At 32.8% G+C, this 21,241-nt stretch overlaps 1 protein-coding gene across 4 annotated transcripts in view; it reads left to right on the top strand.

The window, feature by feature from the left end:
- Positions 1-407: 407 nt before the first annotated feature.
- Positions 408-21,241, top strand: part of LOC141381691 (uncharacterized) — a 30,732-nt gene continuing 9,898 nt past the window's right edge. Inside the window, exons 1-4 of one of the 4 annotated variants that reach the window (XM_087249476.1) lie at positions 408-446; positions 895-1,044; positions 1,751-1,897; positions 9,160-12,375. In XM_087249476.1, the coding sequence (XP_087105602.1) occupies positions 960-1,044; positions 1,751-1,897; positions 9,160-9,713 (786 nt within the window). In that variant the 5' untranslated portion in view covers positions 408-446; positions 895-959 and the 3' untranslated portion in view covers positions 9,714-12,375. Of the gene's footprint in view, positions 447-862; positions 1,045-1,750; positions 1,898-9,159; positions 12,376-21,241 lie in introns of those variants that run through there. The other 3 variants (XM_087249477.1, XM_087249478.1, XM_087249479.1) reach the window with 3 other exon arrangements.

The following is a 21,241-nucleotide window of genomic DNA, read 5'->3' as shown; positions in this document are numbered from 1 at the left end:
AAAGAAATTTCAAATAAAATAAGTCTACATAAATGATATTAATTAAGTATTAATTATGGTCAGACAATTATACATTTATAAATCTTTAAATCTGTGTGTTATGTGGAGTCAGGTTTAATTTTTGCTTTACGAGTTAGTAGTTTTGTTAAAAAGTTTATATTCATCTCTTAAATCAAATATAATGATCCTGTGTTAATGACCCTAAAAACGTTTTTCAAATTGCCCTAAATGTGTTAAAGTTTTTTTTATCTTCAAATAATGAATATCTGTGTCTCTGTGTGTGTGAGAGAGCAAGTGTAAAGAAGAAAACGAGATAAATATCAATAAGTCATGACTGCAATAGTAAGTGGCAAAAAAAGCTAAACAAAATAAAAGACTTTTATTTTGGCGTGACGCATGACGTCATAAGGCTGCGCCACTCTTGCGCTGGATTTAACGGGACAAAGGTTTGTGTTTTAAAACGTTTACTTAAATATAAAGCGATTGATTAAAGTTTCAGGTTTTCATCCGATGCTTAATCATGTACCTGCTGTTGACATTATTATTTTGACCCTTTATACAACGAAGAATTATTTTACTCACAGTAATGAGAGCTATTGTTTGAATAAGTAAACAGAGATGTGTGTAATTATTTTAATGAAGATTTAATTTATTAAACTGCATGTTATTCCATTCTAAGTATACATCACTTCATATAAGAGATGATGTACTGGTTTTAATCAGCTCATTTGTGGCTTTTGTTTCTTGCTCGGACTTAACTGATTTATTTTTGTTAATAACTCTTATATAAAAAAAACAGTTGAAGCAAGTGTTGAAGAGAAGTTATTTTGTTTCTGTTCATTGTTTTATTTATTTTAAACAGGACATTTTTATTGTTTTGATAATTTTAAACAGAATAAAGTGTCCAAACACAGAGAAAACCTCCTGCTGAAGCGACTGATCTCCACACTGTTATAAAGATGGCGTTTATTAAAGAGGAGAGTGAAGATGTGAAGATTGAAGAAACATTCACAGTCAAACAGGAAGATCTGCAGGAACAAACAGGTTAATTTTCATTCTCAAAGACCAACGCAGTCATCTGATCCTCATTCAGATATATTTTAATAATAAGAATACTAAATTAAATCCATCTTGCAGCCCTGAGTTTGCTGCCTAGTTCTCCTAAATGCACATATATTTTAACCCTTTATACAACGTTACTATTTTACATAGAGGTAAAGTTGGTTTTATATTCGCACATTCTGACTTCCACTTAATATAATTTCCTAAAAGTATTATTTGCAAACTCTAAATAGTGAAATCATATTAGCAGCAAATGACTATCAAAGTACAACAGTGTTCACTGTCAAATAAACAGTTAAAGTTGTTTTTAATTAACACTTGCATCGAATATTCAAAGTAACATGGTAAATAATATAGAGACTTCTAAATGAACGAGTGTGTAAATATAAAACTAACTTTATGGTTTATATTACCTATATTGTTTGAATAAAGCAACAGAAAAGTGTGTAATAGGTGTCTTAATGATGAAGGTTTACTTGATTCAATAGCGTAATATCACTCCATTCTAAGTTTACATCACTATATATAATAAACAGAGTACTACTTTTAATCAGCTCATTGTTTCTTGCTCGGACTCACTCTTTTACTTAATTTCTTTTTAATTACTCTCATATAAAGAAACTGTTGCAGCAAGTGTTGAAGATAAGTTATTTTTGTATCTGTTCATTGTTTTATTCATTTTAAACAGGAAGTGTCCGAACACAGAGAAGAACTCCTGCTGAAGCGACTGATCTCCACACTGTTATAAAGATGGCGTTTGTTAAAGAGGAGAGTGAAGATGTGGAGATTGAAGAAACATTCACAGTCAAACAGGAAGATCTGCAGGAACTAACAGGTTGGTTTTCATTCTCAAAGACCAACTCAGTCATTTGATCCTCATTTAGATATATTTTAATAATAAGAATACTAAATTAAATCCATCTTGTAGCCCTGAGTGTGCTGCCTAGTTCTACTAAATGCACATAAGCACTTATTGAAAGACAGTAACAAGTTTTTTTTGTTACTTGTTCTCATGTCTTTTGTCATTCTTTTATGTATTATTAGTCTCCCATTTTCTCTACCTTCTTAAGGTTATTGCTTTTCTTGTTCTACTGTTTGTAAAGAGTTCTTGAGAGCACAGGCGCTATACAAAATTAATTAAAAATAATAAATTAAAGTTTAACTGAGCTGTCGATATTTGACCTACAGTATTCTCATAAAAGATATCTGCTATTACGGTGATAGTGTTGGCTTAGTATTTCCATTTGCATGTCACGTTGATCACAATTCCCTTTTTCCCCCTCAACTTCTTTATGGGTTTAAACTTGTTTCTAGTAGTTGTTACTAGTTCTTACAGATTTTATCTGAGTTAGAACACACGAGACTCACACATGAACATTTACTCAAAGGAGAAGAACCACCAAAATGCCTTTATTGCAACAGAAACCAAACAGTTAAACATATTCTTGTGGAATGCCCATCAGACAACAATATTTATCTGGAGAGACTTTAAAGGAAATATTTTTAAACGTGAATCCATCTAAAGTTGGAGAATTTTTATCAAAAGGAAATCTTATAAAACTGTTTTAGATTTTTATCTTATATATTATCATTATTATTTATATGTTTTACCTTGTACATTATTTATTGCTGTTGATGACTTTTAATTGTTAGAATATTTTTACTTGATCTATTTTCCTTTTGCCATGACATAGCCATAGACGCTGAAATGGCAATAAAATTAAAACTCTCTCTCTCTCTCTCTCTCTCTGAGTTAGAACTAAATTAATGTTATAAAAACTAATTACCAGGGCTATTGTGTTTAAACAGGGTTTATGCGGGGTTGTAAAATACAAAATCAAAATTTTAGGCCTTAAAGTCTTAAATTTACTGAAATGTTGTATTGTAGGTCTTAAATCTTTTTTAAACAAGTTTTCATTTTCCTTTGTTCATGTTTTGCTGCTCAATCTGGTCAAACCCCATACAATCATTAACTATCCACCTCAATAAAACAGTAAACTTTTTATTCAAAAAGGTCATTTTAACTCTATTTATCATAATGCTTTAATTGTTTTCCTTACAATAACACATGTTTAAACGTGCTCCATGTATTTACTGCTGAGGACAGACTGTTGTGCATATTTTTTTTTTTTATTAAACTTTTAATGCACTTGTTAATTGTTTTTTTTTAAAGAAAATTTATGTTGGAAAAAAGTGAAGTAGAGCTTGCTTGTTTTTACACAATATTTAAGATCTTTTGCTAAGAAATATCTAAAATATTAAATGTTTTTATTATTCATTTATTATTGTATAATTACATGTATAAAATTATTATTATTTATTTTTGATAGGGAAAATAAAATCCTTTCTATCTGGGCCATTTGAAAAAATCTTTAGCCCTTTATGAGTCTAAAATTTCATTCATAATGGTCTTAAAAATGTCTTAATGTCTTAAATTTAACTTGGTGAAACCTGCAGAAACTCTGGTTTAAAGTATGTCAGAAAACGTGGATGCCCCCAATATTAAATATGCTGAATGAAATGGACACTAAAATAATTAATTATTATAAAACATTGTACAGTATTCCAAACTATATGATGTTGCTGTGGAATGACATGAGACAAAACAAACACATTATAGTGGAAAAATAATGTTTAGCATTGCACTGACTACAACTGGCCAAACTAGTCTAAAAATGACTTTTGCTGTTTAAGAAATGGATTACAGCATGCTGATGATATGCAAACATTTGAGCGTAAAGTTTGTCAGTATTGACCAAATTCTTCACGTACCAGCAGGCACCGCCATTGAAATCTTTTTGCTTGAGACTTTTTTTTTAAAAGATGAATTTTTAGATCCTAAAAACAGTGTTATGCTGCTTAGGCAAGGGACAGTTTACAAGGTATACCTCGGTTTGAGAAAAGTCAAGGTTTTAAAACCGCCAATATTTTCTGCTGTATTGTTCCTACAGTATATACTTTTTAAAAATGTTTTATTTTAAGTTTTTTAGGACAACAGTATCTCCAGGAGAAAATGTATCCAAATTATGAGGTTTTAAATTGTAAATAAATCTGTATTTTTAAAACAAATGAAGACAGCAGTTGTCAATTATTCATTTGAATGATTTTGCCAGACATGTTTACTGCTCCAAGATATTGTAAAAGTTTCTCCAATGAAAATATTTTGTTCAAAGGGAAAAAGTACAGTTAAACCATGATATTTTTATTCAAGCTTATCATACCGTCAGAATCTTATACTGGCCCATGCCTAATGCTGCTTGATGTTGCAAAGTCATATTTTCTTATTTTATTGTTTTTTGTATGTATAGTCATGAACACATTTGTTTGTGGAGCAAGTTTATTAATCCTGGTCATTTCTCAAATAGGCAATTGAAGTTCTAAAACAATAGCATATGAGTTCAGGGCCCTGTTTCAGAAAGGAGGTCAAGTGAAAACTCAGAGTATTTTAATCCTGAAATGAGAGAAAGTCTGAGTTATCATTTCAAAATGGCAGGTTTGTCAAACTTGAGAAAGCAGGGTAAGCCAGTTTCTGAAAGAGATCTAACTTTAACTGCGAGTCAGTTACCGTGGTAACTTACTCTGTGAACCTACCTGGTCAGTAGCAGGTTTTATTCTCTAAACTCGTGAGTTTTTGTCAGTCTCCTTTCCTTTTTCTCGCTTAGCCTTACGTTTCCAGCCACCTATTTTTAAGTGCATTTTGGATGGGCTATGAGCATAAAAAAATTAGTTGATGGAAATGTCATGATGCACATAACTTTTGAAATATTGGCATAAAAAACATGCGCATAACTGAGTAGGATAAACTTTTTATTTTATAAGAAAAGATAAACTTACGTAAAGTACGCAAGCACCTTTACTGAACAAATTCCAGTTTGTGCATTAAAAAAGGTTGGTTATAAGAGATATGATGATACAAATGTGTGTGAATGCACAAACCAGCAGGCTGAGCACACTGCAGAGCGTCTAAAATGTTGTTTTGGTCATTCTAAAACACCTGGGGCCTGTTTCAGAAAGGAGGTTAACTGAAAACTCAGAGTATTTTAACCCTGAAATGAGAGAAACTCTGGGTTTTCCGTTTCAAAATGGCAGGTTTGTTAAACTCGAGAAATCAGGGTAAGTCAAGCCTGTTTCTGAAAGAGAGTTAACTTTAACTCAGAGTCAGTTACTGTTGTAACTTACTCTGTGAATCTAACCTGGTCAGAAGCAGGTTTTATTCTCTAAACTCAGAGTTTCTGTCGGTCTCCTCATCTTTTTTAAAGATGAAGCGGTATTTCTCGCCTGAGCCTTACGTTTCCACCCACCTATTTTAATGCTCATTTTGGATACGTGCATAAAAACGAATTGATAGAAATGTCATGATGCACATAACTTTTTAAAATATGCATAAAAAACGCACATAACTGAGTAGGATAAACTTTTATTCGATAGAAAATGTGCGCATAAACTACGATGGAAACACTTTTACTGAACAAATTACAGTATGTACATTAAAAAAAAGATCATGATCATATGATAATGAAAATGTGTGTAAATGGAGGCTGAGAACACTGTAACACGTCTTAAAAATTGTTTTAGTCATTCTAAAATGCCTGAACTGTTTCAGTATTAGTGTATATTATTATTTACCTCCGAACGTCTGGTGCGTGTCAAGAGTCTCCGCGTCTCATGGCTTCAGACGCCTCCACGTGTTCATTGTGTTTCAGCATTGTCTTCTGACATCGAGGTGCAAGTACATTAATTAAGCTAAATAAAGAAATAAGTGACGCAGCTTCTTCTACCACAGTAAATTCTGTTTTTACTGTTGATATTTGGTGCCAGTTAAATCAGGAAGTGACAATTTTTTTCTCTTTGACTCGTTGGATGGAATTTTATTCGCATCTTTTATGCAATATTCCAGTTTAGCACATAAATTTATGTAATGAATTTGGATGGAAACATAGCTATTGCCTACATTTTAGTCACACACAGAAGAACTGTACTAGAATGGCTTATGCTTTTTTAATAAATAATTAAATTGAATTCACCTTCGATATGCACTGTAACTAGATTAATGGGATTATTATTCTTTCAAAAAATTATTTTTAGTACTGCTTACCTTCTAAATGTTATATTAACCTCTATCACTTGATCAATAAAAAAGGCAGACACACAAGTGCACTGTTAAATCATTTAAAACTAATAAATGTATAAAAAAGTTTAGAAAAAAGTATATAAACGTCACAAATTACATTACTTATTTTATTATACTTAAATATTTAAATACTTAAAAAGTTAAATTAGGCATTAACTTGAGCAGCTGTTTTCCTACGCTAACTGTCTCTTCTTCACTGATGGTTGCTTCTTTTCAAATAGATACACTCATATTTGCTATAACTTTGCATGAGAACATCAAGTTCAGCTGGAGAAAGATGGTGATCTCTTTTATAAGATAGTGCCATAGTCACTCGTAATGTCTGCGCTCCACTGATAATGCCTTTTTAAAGTCACGGTGTGCGCGCTTAACTCTGAGTTGGTCTACTCGAAGTTGATTGACCCAACTCAGATCAGCTGTTCTGAAACCGAAAACTCTTGAGTTTTTAATCTCTCAGTAAATCAACTCAGAGTTCAAGTTTAAACTCTGTGTTGTTTGAACCTCCTTACTGAAACAGGCCCAAGGTGTTTAGAAAGTTGATTGATAAAATTATGCAAATATAGTTGCATTAAAACTGCATGGGACAATACTATTTCTTGGAAGATTCAATAAACAATTAGAATGCAATTAATAATTAAAGTTTTATGCACTAAACATTCAAGCTCCAGCTTGCTCATTCTGACACACAGACATCAAGAATCAGGATATGAACCTCAACCGTGGTTGCTAAAAAAAAAAAGCTGCATAGTTCATGCTGCAATGTATGCTGGGTGCCAGCATAGTACAAAGTTCCCAGCATGCATTGCAGCATGAATAAATTATGCAGCTTTATGTTCTTACAATCTCTTTCTTTTCCTTTATTTTGTGTTGTTTTTGGGAGGTGATATTTCAGTAGAGTGTTTTTTACTAGATTTTTATTTTTTTTTGTTTGTCACCATTATTGAGATTCAAAGACTAATTGTTGATGTCTGTGTGTTTTTAAGTTCTGCCATAGATCAAACATTCTCATTGTAAATGGTGTTTTAAACCTGTTATAAAGTCATTATTTGTTGGAGCTTAAGTTGTTTCATTTATGTATATTATTTATTTCTCACACATAACTAATATGATACTGAAGTAGAAAACAAGCAGGAAAGGATGGCTATGATATCATTAATAATCTCTTCAGACTGACACTTTAATTTTCTTTTGGCTTTCTATGCTATATGTATAAATAGTGTGATTAACACTAATTATAGCAGCCAAAATAAAAGACTTTTATAGCAAGAAGTTGAAGAGCCTGACTAAAGCAGACTCTGTCCTCCATCATGGTGACTTTAAATGAACAACGGAAATTTTATTAAGAGCTTTTGTTCACATGACAGAAATAAAGTCAAAGGTCAGTAATAGGTGAAGCTCCATGATAAGTTGTTTAATGTGATGAGTTTTTTTAAAGATGTTGAAAAATAAAAATTTTTATTGATTATTATTTTATTTAGAGTTTTTTTTTCTGAGTTGATTTCATCTTTGGTTTTAGCTTGTGTTTTGCTGTCCTTCAGTGATCCTGCTTGTTAACAGTTGTTCATCAATAATTCTCAATCCTCCTTTAATTAGATACTTAATTGTCTCATTAACTTCATCACTGTCTGAGTGTTCAGCCCTCTGTAGTGAGGACACTAGTTAGGATTTTGCTTTGGAATTTAAGGCTTACGTGTGTTCGAATGAAAAATACAGACTATGGGATGTATTTTTAACAGAAATATTCTGGAAACTGAATTTACGAATGTAAAATGTTGAAAACAGCAGATTACTGGCAACCACTGCTGCCAGTATTTTGACATACATTTAACAGATATTTTACACAATAAGAGTTTGCTAATTAACACTCTGGGTGTTAAAATTTTTAACACTTTCAAAAGTATTTTTTTAACACTTATAGTGGTTCCCATATAAACACTGAGGGAGTTAAATCTACCAAATCTAAAATTTGCAGTGTGAGATCGATAAAAAATACAGACTGTTGAATGTGTTTTTAACAGAAATATTCTGTAAACTGAATTTATGAATGTGAAAAACAGCAGATTACTGGCAACCACAGCTGCTGGTATTTTTCCTTAAAATCTAAAAATGAAAAAAGAAAGAAAAACAGCAAAACTGTTTTTGTGTCACCATTGTGGAGGATAATAGCGTCTCTGTTCAAGTCCAAGAAGAACTGAAAAAATTTGATGTTAGGCTGCATCTTCTTTTGTTTAAAGGTAACTGTGTAGTTACTAATGCAGTCAAAATCTGTTAATTGCTATCACATATGCAAACATTATTGCATCTAAAGACTTTACATTTTTGTGCACCAAGCTATGATTTTGTAAAATAAACAATGTATTAGTTCATGAAACATTGTTATTTTTTGTAAATTTATACAGTTACATAAAACTTCCATGTTTTTCACAAAAAGGTTCTGGCAACCACAGCTGCTGGTATTTTTTCGGAAATTTAACAGATATTTTACACAATAAGAGTTTGCTAATTAACACTCTCTTGGTGTTGACAATGTTAACACTTTCAAAAGTGTTATTTTTAACACTTATAGTGGTTCCCATATAAACTCTGAGGGAGTGTTAATTTTAACTCCAAGGTAGTTAAATCTACTATCTAAAATTTGCAGTGTACTGCAGTTCTGTGCAGTAACAGGGTCACGTGAAAACACATCTGTAACCATTCCAAATGGAGGAAAAGAAGATAATGTTGAATTGGAATTTTTCACCCAAGAGTTAAACAGTAGTGTTATCATGAGTATTCATTCTGTCCGAAACTATAACATATATCAATGTTACTTAGGTTATATATTTTATTTATTTTCATTATTTAATTTTAGATAAAAATAAATAAATAAATGTAATGCATGTTTAAAGTAAAAAAAAAAGATAATATATATATATAATTTTTTGTTTTATTGAAAACTGACATTCTTATTCTTTTTCAATCAACAGGACCCATCGTATATGTAATTGGTGACAGCTACATTCGCCGTGGGGAAGAACGGGCAAGGCAAACTGTCGGGACCAACCTTGGTCTCGACGCCCATATCAGGTGGTTTGGCTGTGGAGGCTTGGTCTGGAGAAACCTTGTCTCTTTCTTTCGCCGCTGTCTTGAAGGAAGAGCTGTGCCAGATGTCCTGCTTATTCACTGTGGCGGAAATGACCTCGGTAACATAAAGAGTGTTATACTTGCCGCAGTGATGAAGCAGGACTTGGAAGACCTCCATAGGCAGTTCCCTCAGATGAAGATCATCTTCTCTGCCATCACCCAGCGATGCCTGTGGAGGTTTGCTGAAAGTCTGAGGAAGGTTGACAGGGCGCGGCGCTTTGTCAACCATGCAATGGCTACTATTATGGTGTCAGTTGGTGGTGCCATTGTTCATCACCCAGAGATAACATATAAAGATCCTGGCCATTTCTTACATGATAGAGTTCATTTGACCCCTTTGGGCAATGACATATTTTTAAAAAACCTTGCCCAGTGTCTGAAAAATCAAATCCAGTAGGGTGATGCTGGATTTGGAGTTTCCACAAAGTTTTGGGATGAAAAATGGCCAAGATTTTTTTGTTTTTTTGATATGTGATGAACAATGTGTGTGTGTGTGTGTGTTTTCTTTTGTTTGTTTGTTGGGTGTTGTTTTTTTAACTAGCCATCGCACTTCAGACAGATCTGTCACAACTTTTTCTCCCTCTTGTACCTTTTCTACTTCTCTTCTCCAGACCCTATGCTTCCTCAGCCAATCCACCTGATAAACATCCTAAACGTAACACTGTACAATACAGGGCACATAATTAATGTTAATTAATGTATTTACGAACATTAACTAATTTATGTATCATTAATTCATTGTTTGGTCAAGTTAGAAAAAACATTAACTAACATTAACTATGTGTCCTATATTTTAAAGTGTTACGTTTATTTTTCCCCACGGTGAATGTAGCTGTTATGATCACCAGCTGGGGTGTGCACAACTTCTACTAAATGGCACTCTATTCCACATCTGGATTACATTTCCCATAAAGCTTTGCACCTCTACAGATGACACTTTATCAGGACAATTTCCTTAATTGCTGTTTCACCTTTTTCTCTTTTGTGGACTATTTAAGACTCACACATCAGAAACTGCACATGGATTGTCCAATTTGTTTGAATCATTCCTTTTAGCCAGGATGAACTGATTCAGGTTTCAGGAATTATATATTGATGATAGTTTGGCATCCTTTCACCAGCTTTAGCAGAGACACCACTTACCAGCTTTGAACTTTTTCATTGTCTACATACAAGACATTTTTGAGAAAACATGTTACACTGTGTGCAGAAACCTGCACATGCTGAATTGGAAAGGGATCTGTGTCTTCTTGAGGATATAATATTTTTCTGTATGCAATATCAGAGACATTTAACATTTCCTGGAAGAATTTGGAAGATATGAAGTTCCAACATGATCGTGCATTTTTTTTCATTCATTCATATTCTTTTTGACTTAGCCCCTTTATTAATCTGGGGTCATCACAGTGGAATGAACCGCCAACTTATCCAGCATTTGTTTTACATAGTGAATGCCCTTTCAACCACAACCTATCACTGAGAAACACACATACACTCTTATTCACACACACACATTATAGACAATTTAGCTTACCCAATTCACCTCTACAGGTGTCAGGGTAATTAGGCAAGTCATAATGTAACAGTAGTTTCTTCTGCAGACAATCAAAAATATATATTGCTTGAGGGGGCTAATAATATCGAGCTATTAAAATAGGTTTCAAAATATTTATACCTGCTTTTATTCTAGCTGAAATAAAACAAATAAGCCTTTCTTCAGAAGAGAAAATATTATAGGTAATACTGTAAAAAAAACCTATTACACAACATTTGGGAAATATTTATATATAACAATAAATTCACAGAAGGGCGAATAATTTTGACTTCAACTGATAATCGTTTTGAATAATCGTGATTACAATTATGACCAAAATAATCGTGATTATGATTTTTTCACATAATAGAGCAGCCATAACTGTAATATAACCGGGCTAGAATCGTTTGTTTTCTCACTACAATCGATCCGCTCCAGAGTTTGTGTCAATCAAGCTGAGACCACCTCGTTTAAGCGATCTCTGAGCGATTGTTTTGGCGCGGATCCGAGCGTGATTGGTGGTTTCACATAGGCCAAACGAACCACGCTAACTGGGCAAACAAGACAGGTTCCGAAACAAAAGTGTAGGTGTGAAAGCACGCTAAGACTCTGATTTTAATTTATAAAGCAGTCCATAGGCTAGCTCCTGATTGCATCAGTGATCTTGTGACACTTTCCACTCCTGCTCGCAGTCTACTTTGGGTCTTACCCTGTTCCCGCCACGCTTCAGACTTAGCATCATGGGTGTTCAGGCTTTTTTCATATTGTTTCGTATCTCAGCAAAATGATGGAATGCATTTCCCATTAACATTAGGAATATTGTGTCTCTGGACTGTTTTAAGAAGCTTCCTAAGACTAACCTCTTTAGTCGTGTTTTAATGTGTGATCTGATGTTGAAGAAGATTTCTATTCTCTCAGTGTGAAGTATTTTCTAAGTGTAAAGCAGTTAATTTTCTCTTCACAAAATGTATGTAGTGTTTGCAGCAAACATGCCAGCGTGTGTTAAAAATACAGTCTGTGTAAGATGAGTAGCCCTGCACAGAAGCAACACTAGGAGAAGGCTGAGTGACTGATTGTGTAGAATAACTGAATATGTAAAGCACTGATTATATAGGTTAAATACTTCTATGAAGCTATATGTGTCAGAAGTTAGAATGAGTAACATAAGTGATTATGCTTTCATGACAATGTATGTAAACACTTAATCCTTTTGCATAAGTTGCATCTATACTTTGCTGACAGAGACCTGTAACATCTCTGTTGACATGAGCTGGTGGGCTGAGAGCCAAGAATAGCAGGACCCCTTAGACTAAAAACCTATTCAAAAATTGTCAATAGTTAAAAAGAGACTTAGGGGTTTGTCAAATAATCCTGTATAAAAATTGTAACAAACACACTGAAACTTTAGAAGGTGCAGGAGAGACTTCAGAAGGTGTCCAGGAGAGACTTCAGAATGCTCTGGGGTCTGCTCTGCTCTTTCTCGGCTTTATTATGGAGAATAAAGTCTATTTTCTGATATTCAAAACCTCCGGTCTGATAATTTCTAATTGATTAGACGTCGAATTTACGACAAATGGCACCCAACGTGGGGCTGGACAGAGACGATCGGGTGACACTGGACATGCTGAGGCTTGGAGGAAAAACACAAATATGTGGCCACGATAAAAAAAAAAACGGTAAGCAATTTTCGCTTATACACTGTAAAAAATTGCTGTTAAAAAACGGTCAGATTCTACGGTAAAATAATGTTTTTTCACTAAAACAGTAATATTCTGTTAAAACAGTGCTTTCTGGGTAACATTTTTGTTTTCGAGAAAGTAACCAACTGCAGAAAACTGTGAGCTAACAGAGTTCAGATTCGATGTTTTGAAGTCTGTGTTTGAAATCACACTTTGTGCCCTTGTTCACTATTTCATACACTAGTTAACTAAAATTGTTCACCTGACAGTTTTAATGAACACTAATGAGTGAATTCAGACACTGATGAACACCTGCTGTTAATAATCACAATTACTGAAGAAAATAAACAAGAAACACAAACAGTGACTTGAGTTACAACATTAAATAAAATCAAATCAAATAAAACAGCTTCAGTCTCAGCAGAGGATCATTAAACAACTCCACAAACAACAGCAGACACACTTATTACTGACTGATTTGACTTCCATACTATTCTCATTGAGATCCAACAGAAATTAAGGTGTTTTTTATGTCACCGTAATGGAGTGAGGGGCTGGTTTAGTTGGGCTCTTCACCCTTGAACTTATTAATTCAGATTCTCCAATAACTGTAATACAGAGTTAACAAAATGCTTGTATTGTAGCAATAAAGTTAGAAAGTCAATAAATAGAGAAATCTATTTGTCTGAAATTAGTTCTGATAAATGTTTTGGTATCAATCTGGAAGAAGGGCCACATGCAATAGATTTTATGCTTAGTTGCAGGTGTTAATTTAATTAATGAGAAGTGGAAACAGAAAAGATACCTCCGTAATTACTTAACAGTTAAGAAATAACATACAAAAACAGTTCAGTTATGACAGATACAAACTCAGACCTCATGAATCTGACCTTGTATCTCAACAATGGTAACATCTCAAATGTTTCATGCTGCAATGCATGCTGGGAGTGGCACGGTACAAATATCCCAGCATGCATTGCGGTATAAATAAATGTTGTATAATGGTCTAACAGTTTTCTTTATTTGTGTTTGATTCTGCTGTTGTTTATGTTTAGACTTTCAGTTGACTGTTTGTGAGTTAAACTGTTAATTTTGTTAAATTTTGTTAAATTTGTTGTCACCATTATTGAGGTTCATATGCTGATTATTGATGTCTCTTTGAGTGCGATTTACACCATAGAGCAGTGTTATTGTCCAAGATATTCTTAAAAACTTCCAGAAATCATAGCCATATATATACACATAATGTAAAACAATAGATTTAACATTGAATAGGAGCAGTAATTTTTATAATACTAAATGAGAACAGACTCTGCCATTTAATAGCAACATGAACATCACCAGATCTTATTCAGGTTTTTGGCTGGCTTGCCACAATAAAGGAGCTTTTTAAACAAAGTTCTTAACAATTGCAGCAGCCATGATATATAAATGTTCAAAATGACAGGGCTAAGAGCCCAACTAAAGCAAACTCTGTTCTCCATCATGGTGACGTAAAACTTTAGTAGATGTTATACAAAAATACATGTATTAAGTAATAAGTGTAGCTGGTGATGATGTTTGTAGAGTTGTTTATTCATCCGCTGATCATGAAATGATTTAATCATTTGTTCTTCTACAGGTTATTTCATTATAAAGCTGTGACTAAAGTTTTGTATGTTCTGTTCTTGTTTATTCCCTTCAGTATTTCTTCATTTGTTCATTGTTAATCCTCAATTATCATTTAATTAGTCAGTTAATTAATGAATTTACTTCAGCTTTGCTACATGTTTCTTGAACACTCAGTAGTGTGGACACTTCAACTAAAACTGAACTATATGCTCTGGGGTTTAAAGGGTTAAAGGTGTGAGAGGTAAAAACACAGTGTAAAAATGTATTTTAACAGTAATATAATGTTAATTTACACTACAGAAGTAGACTGTAAAATAACAGTACATTGCTGGCAACTGCAGCTGCCAGTATTTTACTGTTTTTTAACGGGACAATTTTTAACAGTGTACGTTTGTGTTTTTTCTACCAAGGACCTGCTTGTAACGGTAAAAAGTCACTTGAACTGTTTCTCCAGCTATAACGAACTACAAGTAAAACTAAAAAAGTAAAAGTAAAGATATAAAAGGAAAACAATGGGGTTTTGAATACCAGAAGAAAATAACAATTTGCATGCAAATGATCTGTGTTTTCCTAAGAGGGCCTTGACGGATAGGATAAACGTTAACTAGTAACTGTTACTCATGTTTGGGAAATTTTTTAATGATGAAGAATATGCCTAGAACATTTTTAAGCTTTAAGAGGAAGTTCTTAAAGTGTGGTGACAATTAATAAGTTAAAACAGATTAAGGTATAGAGAGAAGCGCGCAAAGACCTCGGAGTACCCGTTCTGTTTTAATAATGATAAATATTATTATTCAGGAGGCTGGGGGAAAAAAGGCAAAAATCCTGTGAATTGCTATTTTTACTGAAGAACAGTAAAGACGGGAGCAGAAGTAACAGGTCACTCAAGAGGAGTGTAGTGGAGAATTCTGTGGTTATAGCTCTAAGGTTAGAGGCTGTTCGGACAGGTCACTCAAGAGGAGTGAGGTGTATTTATGTAATTGTAAGTATTTGTGTATTTGTCTGTGTTGCTGGGGTGCTTAGAAGCTATCACCTTTGATCTAGAGAGACTAGAATAGAGGTGAGGTTCAGGTTACAGATGAGTTAGAATGAGTGAGAAGTATGATTGTGTTTAGAAGTATGTTTGCAATAAGAGTGAGTTTAAAAGAATTATCGTTTTATATTATAATATAAAAGAAAAACTGCATATGTTGTGTGATTTAAGAACAATAAGATAGAGAGTGATGCAGTTTAGGGAAGAGATTGTGATACAGAGGAGGATTAAGCCTCATAAAATTAATTGAGATCATATTGCATTTGAAAGACACAGACTGAAAAGAAGAATATATACTAGTTAAACATTTTTCTGAATAATCTCTGTGTGTTTAAAGTGTTTTTAAGTATGAACTAGGCAGAGAGGGGACTGAAATTCCTGACATGTCGACAGTCTGGAAGAAGGTCTGCTTCAGGAGTGGTAAGAATCTGTCTATTTTAAGAACAAAAGTTTCACAGGACAGATAGAAGCTAAAGAGTAAAGAAATATTATAAGGATATTAAATAAATAGAAATATTATAAAGTAATGTAATAAGATAAATAAAATAAGAAAATATTAATGATAGAATAAGATTAAAAAAATAAAAAATAAAAAGTGTTAATAAAAATGCAACTGAAAGCTATATTAATAAATACTAAGAAATTTAAAAATTGAAGCATAGAAATAACTACATAAGGATATAAATTGTTAAATTGATCAGGAAATAAATTTACTAAATCAGTATAAAAAAAGATAAGTTAATAATTTGAGTAAATAAAGAATTAGAAGAAAAAACTTTAATGAATATTGATTAATTGAAGAGTTAATGATCAAATGTTTAAGGAAAATAAGCTTAAAAAAATTTAATTAGGAAAATCTAAAAGACAAAAATGCTAATTTTTGAAAAGGAAAAGAAGCATAGGAAAATGGAAAAAAAAAAGGAAGTCCAAACATTGTTTAATAGAATTAAAAGAGAAGATGTTTAAAAATATATATTAAACAGATAAGATAAGAATTAGAAAAAACAGTAACATTTTGAAGAAAACAAGATTTGGCTTTAAAAGATAAAATTATGTTTAAGTGCAATAAAAAATTGTTGTGGAGTAAGTTGACTGTTGTCATCTGTTTTAAAGTCAGCTACAGACTGTCATCTGAGCCAACAGCTATTTGTAGTAAAGCAGTGATACAGATGTAAAGCATAGACAATGAGGAGACATTAAAGAACATCATAGAGTGAGTTAAAAAAAAATGTATAATTAATATTTTATGTACCTAAAAATTAATTTAAAATAAAAATTGCATTTCAGATTGGAAAAATGCTTAAAGTAAACAAACATATAGAGTTAAAATAGTACTATGAACTTGAAGCTATTGCAGTAAGGATTTTGAACAGTTATATTAGACATTAGGCCACCATATAGTACTGTTGAAATAAAACGGGTATGGAAATGTTAGAGAAATTACATAATGTTAGATGTAATGTAACTAGTGAGGAAACACTAGAATAAGATTAGGAAAAATAAGTGAAGCACAATCTGAAGCCAAAGAAATTAATTATAAGAACATTTAACAAATAGAAAATTAAGCATATTTACATATGATAAAAATGATTGAGAATTAAAGAAAATAAGTTGTTAAACAGTAAACAAAAATAGATAAATAAATTAATTAATTAATAAAAAAAAATTGATAAAAGGAGTCTTTATTTGATGAAGGAAAAAATGGGAAAAAAAAAAGTCATGAGCTAAATTCTATATATATTAATTAAGAGGACGTATGGATAAACTTTGGGGGGACTGTAGTCTTGTACCTACCAGACATCTCTGAGTGCACTGGCAAATGGAAAGGTGTTTGAAAAACACAACGAGCAAAATGGCTGTTGACACTTCTGACATGCTACAGCAGTGATGCAGGCACTGCATACTCAGGAATTACTGAGGACTGAAAAAGCTACATGTGTTCAGAGACATTCAAAAGAGACACTAACAAGAGACTGATGAACTGATCAAAAAGAAAAAACGCTCCACCAGAACTTTACATCAGCTGAGTCAAAGAAAGAAGCCAGCCCAAAGAGAGAGGGGGAAACACTGTGCCCTGATATGAAGCAATTTCAGGACAACATAGAAAAGACTGTTGCACCAATCTGTGAGCTATAGTTGTCTCAGGTTGCGAGGGGGGATAGTCTGACAGTCCATCTCAAAGTAGCTCCTATAGTCCAAATTACGTTCAAGCATTACAGAAGGAAAATTAAGAACAAAAGTGTAGCTATCCATTCTTGTATCAAATCAGACTCCTGTCAATTTGAGAGAAATTATTATCATGCAAATTTTTAAGTAAGAAAAAGTGTTATAAGGAAATTCTACAGTGAAACTTTAAATATTGAATGATATATTATGATTAATGTTAAATAATTTGGGTTTAAGTTTTAATAGGTTTAATCATAAAAGTCCTTAAACATAGAATGATAAATTACAATGCAGGGTGGTGACTAAAGAAAAAGCTTTTGATAAGGCAATACTAATTTGGAGAATAAATAAGAATGGAACTAAGTATTTAAATTAAAATTAAGTAAAGGAAATATCTTAACATAATCTTATTGTGAATGGCCTAAATCAAGATTGGATATTGAAAACTGGAAAAATTCAAATCTAGAAAAATGATTTATAGTTAAAGGAAAGATTGAAATAACAATTTGAAATAAATTCATAAGATATGGTAAGGTCAAAAAGTAATACTTCTAAATTACTATAAAACAAATTGAAAGAGAAAAGTGTTTGAAAAAAAATATTGTTTTACATGAAAACATATGTGAAAAATAATTAGAAGAAAATATTAAGGAATAATAGTTAAAACAGAGCAAAGAGAAATTTACAAAACATACAGTAAGTTTTAGTCAGCTGATAAAAAAGTGCACCAAAATTGTATAAACAACTAGTTTAATGGGAGTGCCTTAGGAAATAATTATGAGCCAAAAGAAAATAACTCAAAGATAAAAAAGGAATTAATATATAGCTCTGAAAATAAATTAGTAAAAGAAAGAAGTGTCAAATTCCAACTAAATGATTGTCATTACAGGACTGAGATGCAGATAAAATCAGCCAGCACAGTGAGGGTTAAAATGGATTAGATGCAGATCTGCCCATAAAGAAAACCACTAAATGCTGAAATAGGTATAAAACTCTATTGAAAAGTATAAAAATAAAAGAGCACTAATAGAAACATCTAGATACTGTAATATGCAATCTGTCCTAGACATTTCTATTTAAATTTAAGAGTAATAAATTATAAGTAACTAATAATATTTAATTGAAGTTAATTTGATAATTAAAATAAATGGTTAATCAAGACAGATAAAAGAGGCTTAATGTTGATAATATGATTTAAGAGCAATCAATAGGAGAAGATTTTCCAGCTGAAGTTCATATTGTATGTGAAGATATGTTCTTTTGGATGGTAAATATATTAAGTGCTTAGTTTCTATTGAGTTTAATTTAGGTAACTACCAGAGGAGGGTAGAAACTTGTTTGTACTTGTGTAGGCTGATGACTAGCAAATACTGTTTACACCAGAATGCATAAAGGGTTAAAATTAGGGAGAAAATCTTAGGATGGACACTTTCACAATATGTGGGTGATTGAATTATCTGCAACTTCACAAAGATCTAGTTCAATTAAAAGACTTGAGTGGAGACCATTGCTCCAAACAGTGAGATATGATGACTGTTTTTGGTGTTGACTGGATAGAGAATTAATCTGTAAACAAGCACAGTTGAGAAACTATGATGAGTAGATGATTGGAGATGGTACCAGAAGCAAATTATGAAGCAGGAACAGTTATTCATTTGTGACAAAAGAAGTACTTCCAAGGATTTGAAACATCAGCAGAAATAAGTTCATAAAAGGTTTGCATTCATAAAGTAATTAAAATTAAAGTTAATAAGTGATCAATAAATAAAAACATCTAAAGGAGTATGAAAAATTGTGAATAAAGCAAAAGAGAGAGTAATTGTATTATGCTCAATTACCAGAAATGGCTGAAAGAGATGAAGATGATCCATCAAGGCCAACGCTCACTGAAAGATGTGAAAATAATAAACTTAATGGGTTTAATGTGTTAACAAGTGCATTGGTGAATGATGGCATGGAAACTGACAGAAACAGGCATCTAACACCTCATCGCATGAACTACTATTCGACCCTTGCAAGAAACCACATGAAACTTTGCATAAAACCTTGCATATAATCTCACCTATAACCTTCCACATAACCTCTTGGAATGTTTTGCAAAGATGTCTAATGCAGTAGGGACTTTTATGCAGAAACAATGAATTGCCATGTGCAAAGCGATATCTGTGCAGGAAACCAGAAAGGAGCCATGTGAGAGAGCAGTGATACAAGGTCCAATTGGTCCAGCTGATCGAGTCTATCTGAGGATGCTCTGGTGAGCTCAGGAGGAAAGGACCATATCTGGATGAGGGCAAATCCAACAGCTGCCAAAGTGGATGCCATTGATGAGGTACCAATGCCTCAAAGGAGCGAAAGGAAACAACTCCAGCAAGGGAAAGCTGACCGGAAACAGAGGAGCCTGAATATTCTAAAGCTCTAAACTACTAAGTGCAACGTGTGGAAGGAGAAGTTAATCAGAACAAAGTAAAGAGTGATTCTGATAATATGCCTGAATACCACATACAGAAGTGCCACAAGTCAAGGGATGATGAATGCACAACTGCAGATTTTAAAACTCAGACTCTTAACCACACATCTCCATTAACATCTATTAAAGTCAAGTGAAGATGCTGATAGCTTAGAAGAAGAGAAACAAGTTTGACCAAAGATCAAGATTAACATTTGATGCTTTTTATGTTTGTATATTGAATTTGTTTGCATATTGCTTTTATGGTACCTATATATAATATCACTTCAGTATATTCTACATGAGTGTGAAAACTAGTGTAGTGGTTTACTTGGTTTTTCTCTTACTAAATCAAACTCAGTCTGGAGGTTATGAATATCAGAAGAATATACTTTATTGTCGACAACAAAGGAGAACTTTCAGGAGACCCCCAGTAGCATCTCTGTCTGAAAAATTCTGACTCACTCAAAATTCTAACCTGTTTAAATAGTCTTCTACACCAGTTTTTTTTTTCTTTGTTCTCCATATGTTACACAAGATCCCTCCTACTTTAACCCTTGACCCCAAATTCCACCTCTGTCATCAGTTTTTCCCTTATTTCTACATATGTCACACAAATTCCACCTAGGTTAACCCCTGACCCAAACCTGGTAACTATATATCTTATCCATCTATACGTCTCTGTTTACACATGTGTTGCTCTATTCTTATCCATTTCCTGAGACACCTTAGTTGCTTACTCAGGCTTTCTCCCACTCTCTTCTCATCCACTTCTCATGACCCTTAGTGGTTTCCTCAGGCCCTTTCCCCTTACATAACACTTTAATTGTTTTAATGGTAGGCAAATCTACAAGCAGATTATACACATATAATTTGAATATATAGATTAACTTCACACTTTAAAGAGTATAAAATCCACTTCATATAATCCCTCCTCTTAAGACTTCAAGTCTTAATCTTCTTGCTTTTGGCCCATAGTGCAACTCCATGATCTAGCCCTCAGCCATATTACCTAATGACAAATATATGTCACAGTATTATTACAAATGACCAAATCATGTAATTGCACTTTGGAATAGAATCACGCCAAACCTCTGTGTCCTGTTCTGACGAGGACACAGTAAAAGACTTGATTCTATTTTGTTGATATCATAAAAAGTAGTATTTTAAGCATACAATTAGTTATCTATTTGCTTCTGGGGGTCATGATTATTTAACATACAGTAAAGAATAAACCTAAAACAAAAAATAAACATGCACAATCTCCCAATCTAGGGTCACAACACAATATTCTAATCTAACACCCACAAAACATAATCAGTAGAATACGTTGATCTTCAGCCCAGATACTTTGCGTATCGTAGAGAGCCGCCGTTTTGGGGTAGAGGTTACTAGCACTTAACACCCAAGGCATGGATCCTCTTCATCATCCTCTTCTTTATCTAAACTATAAAAA

The sequence above is a fragment of the Danio rerio genome, chromosome 4 (assembly GCF_052040795.2).
Source record: "Danio rerio strain M-AB ecotype USA chromosome 4, GRCz13ab, whole genome shotgun sequence".
Classification (NCBI taxonomy): domain Eukaryota; kingdom Metazoa; phylum Chordata; class Actinopteri; order Cypriniformes; family Danionidae; genus Danio; species Danio rerio.
The sequence above is the reverse complement of the archived record's forward strand: the minus strand, read 5'-3'. Positions and strand labels throughout refer to the sequence as shown.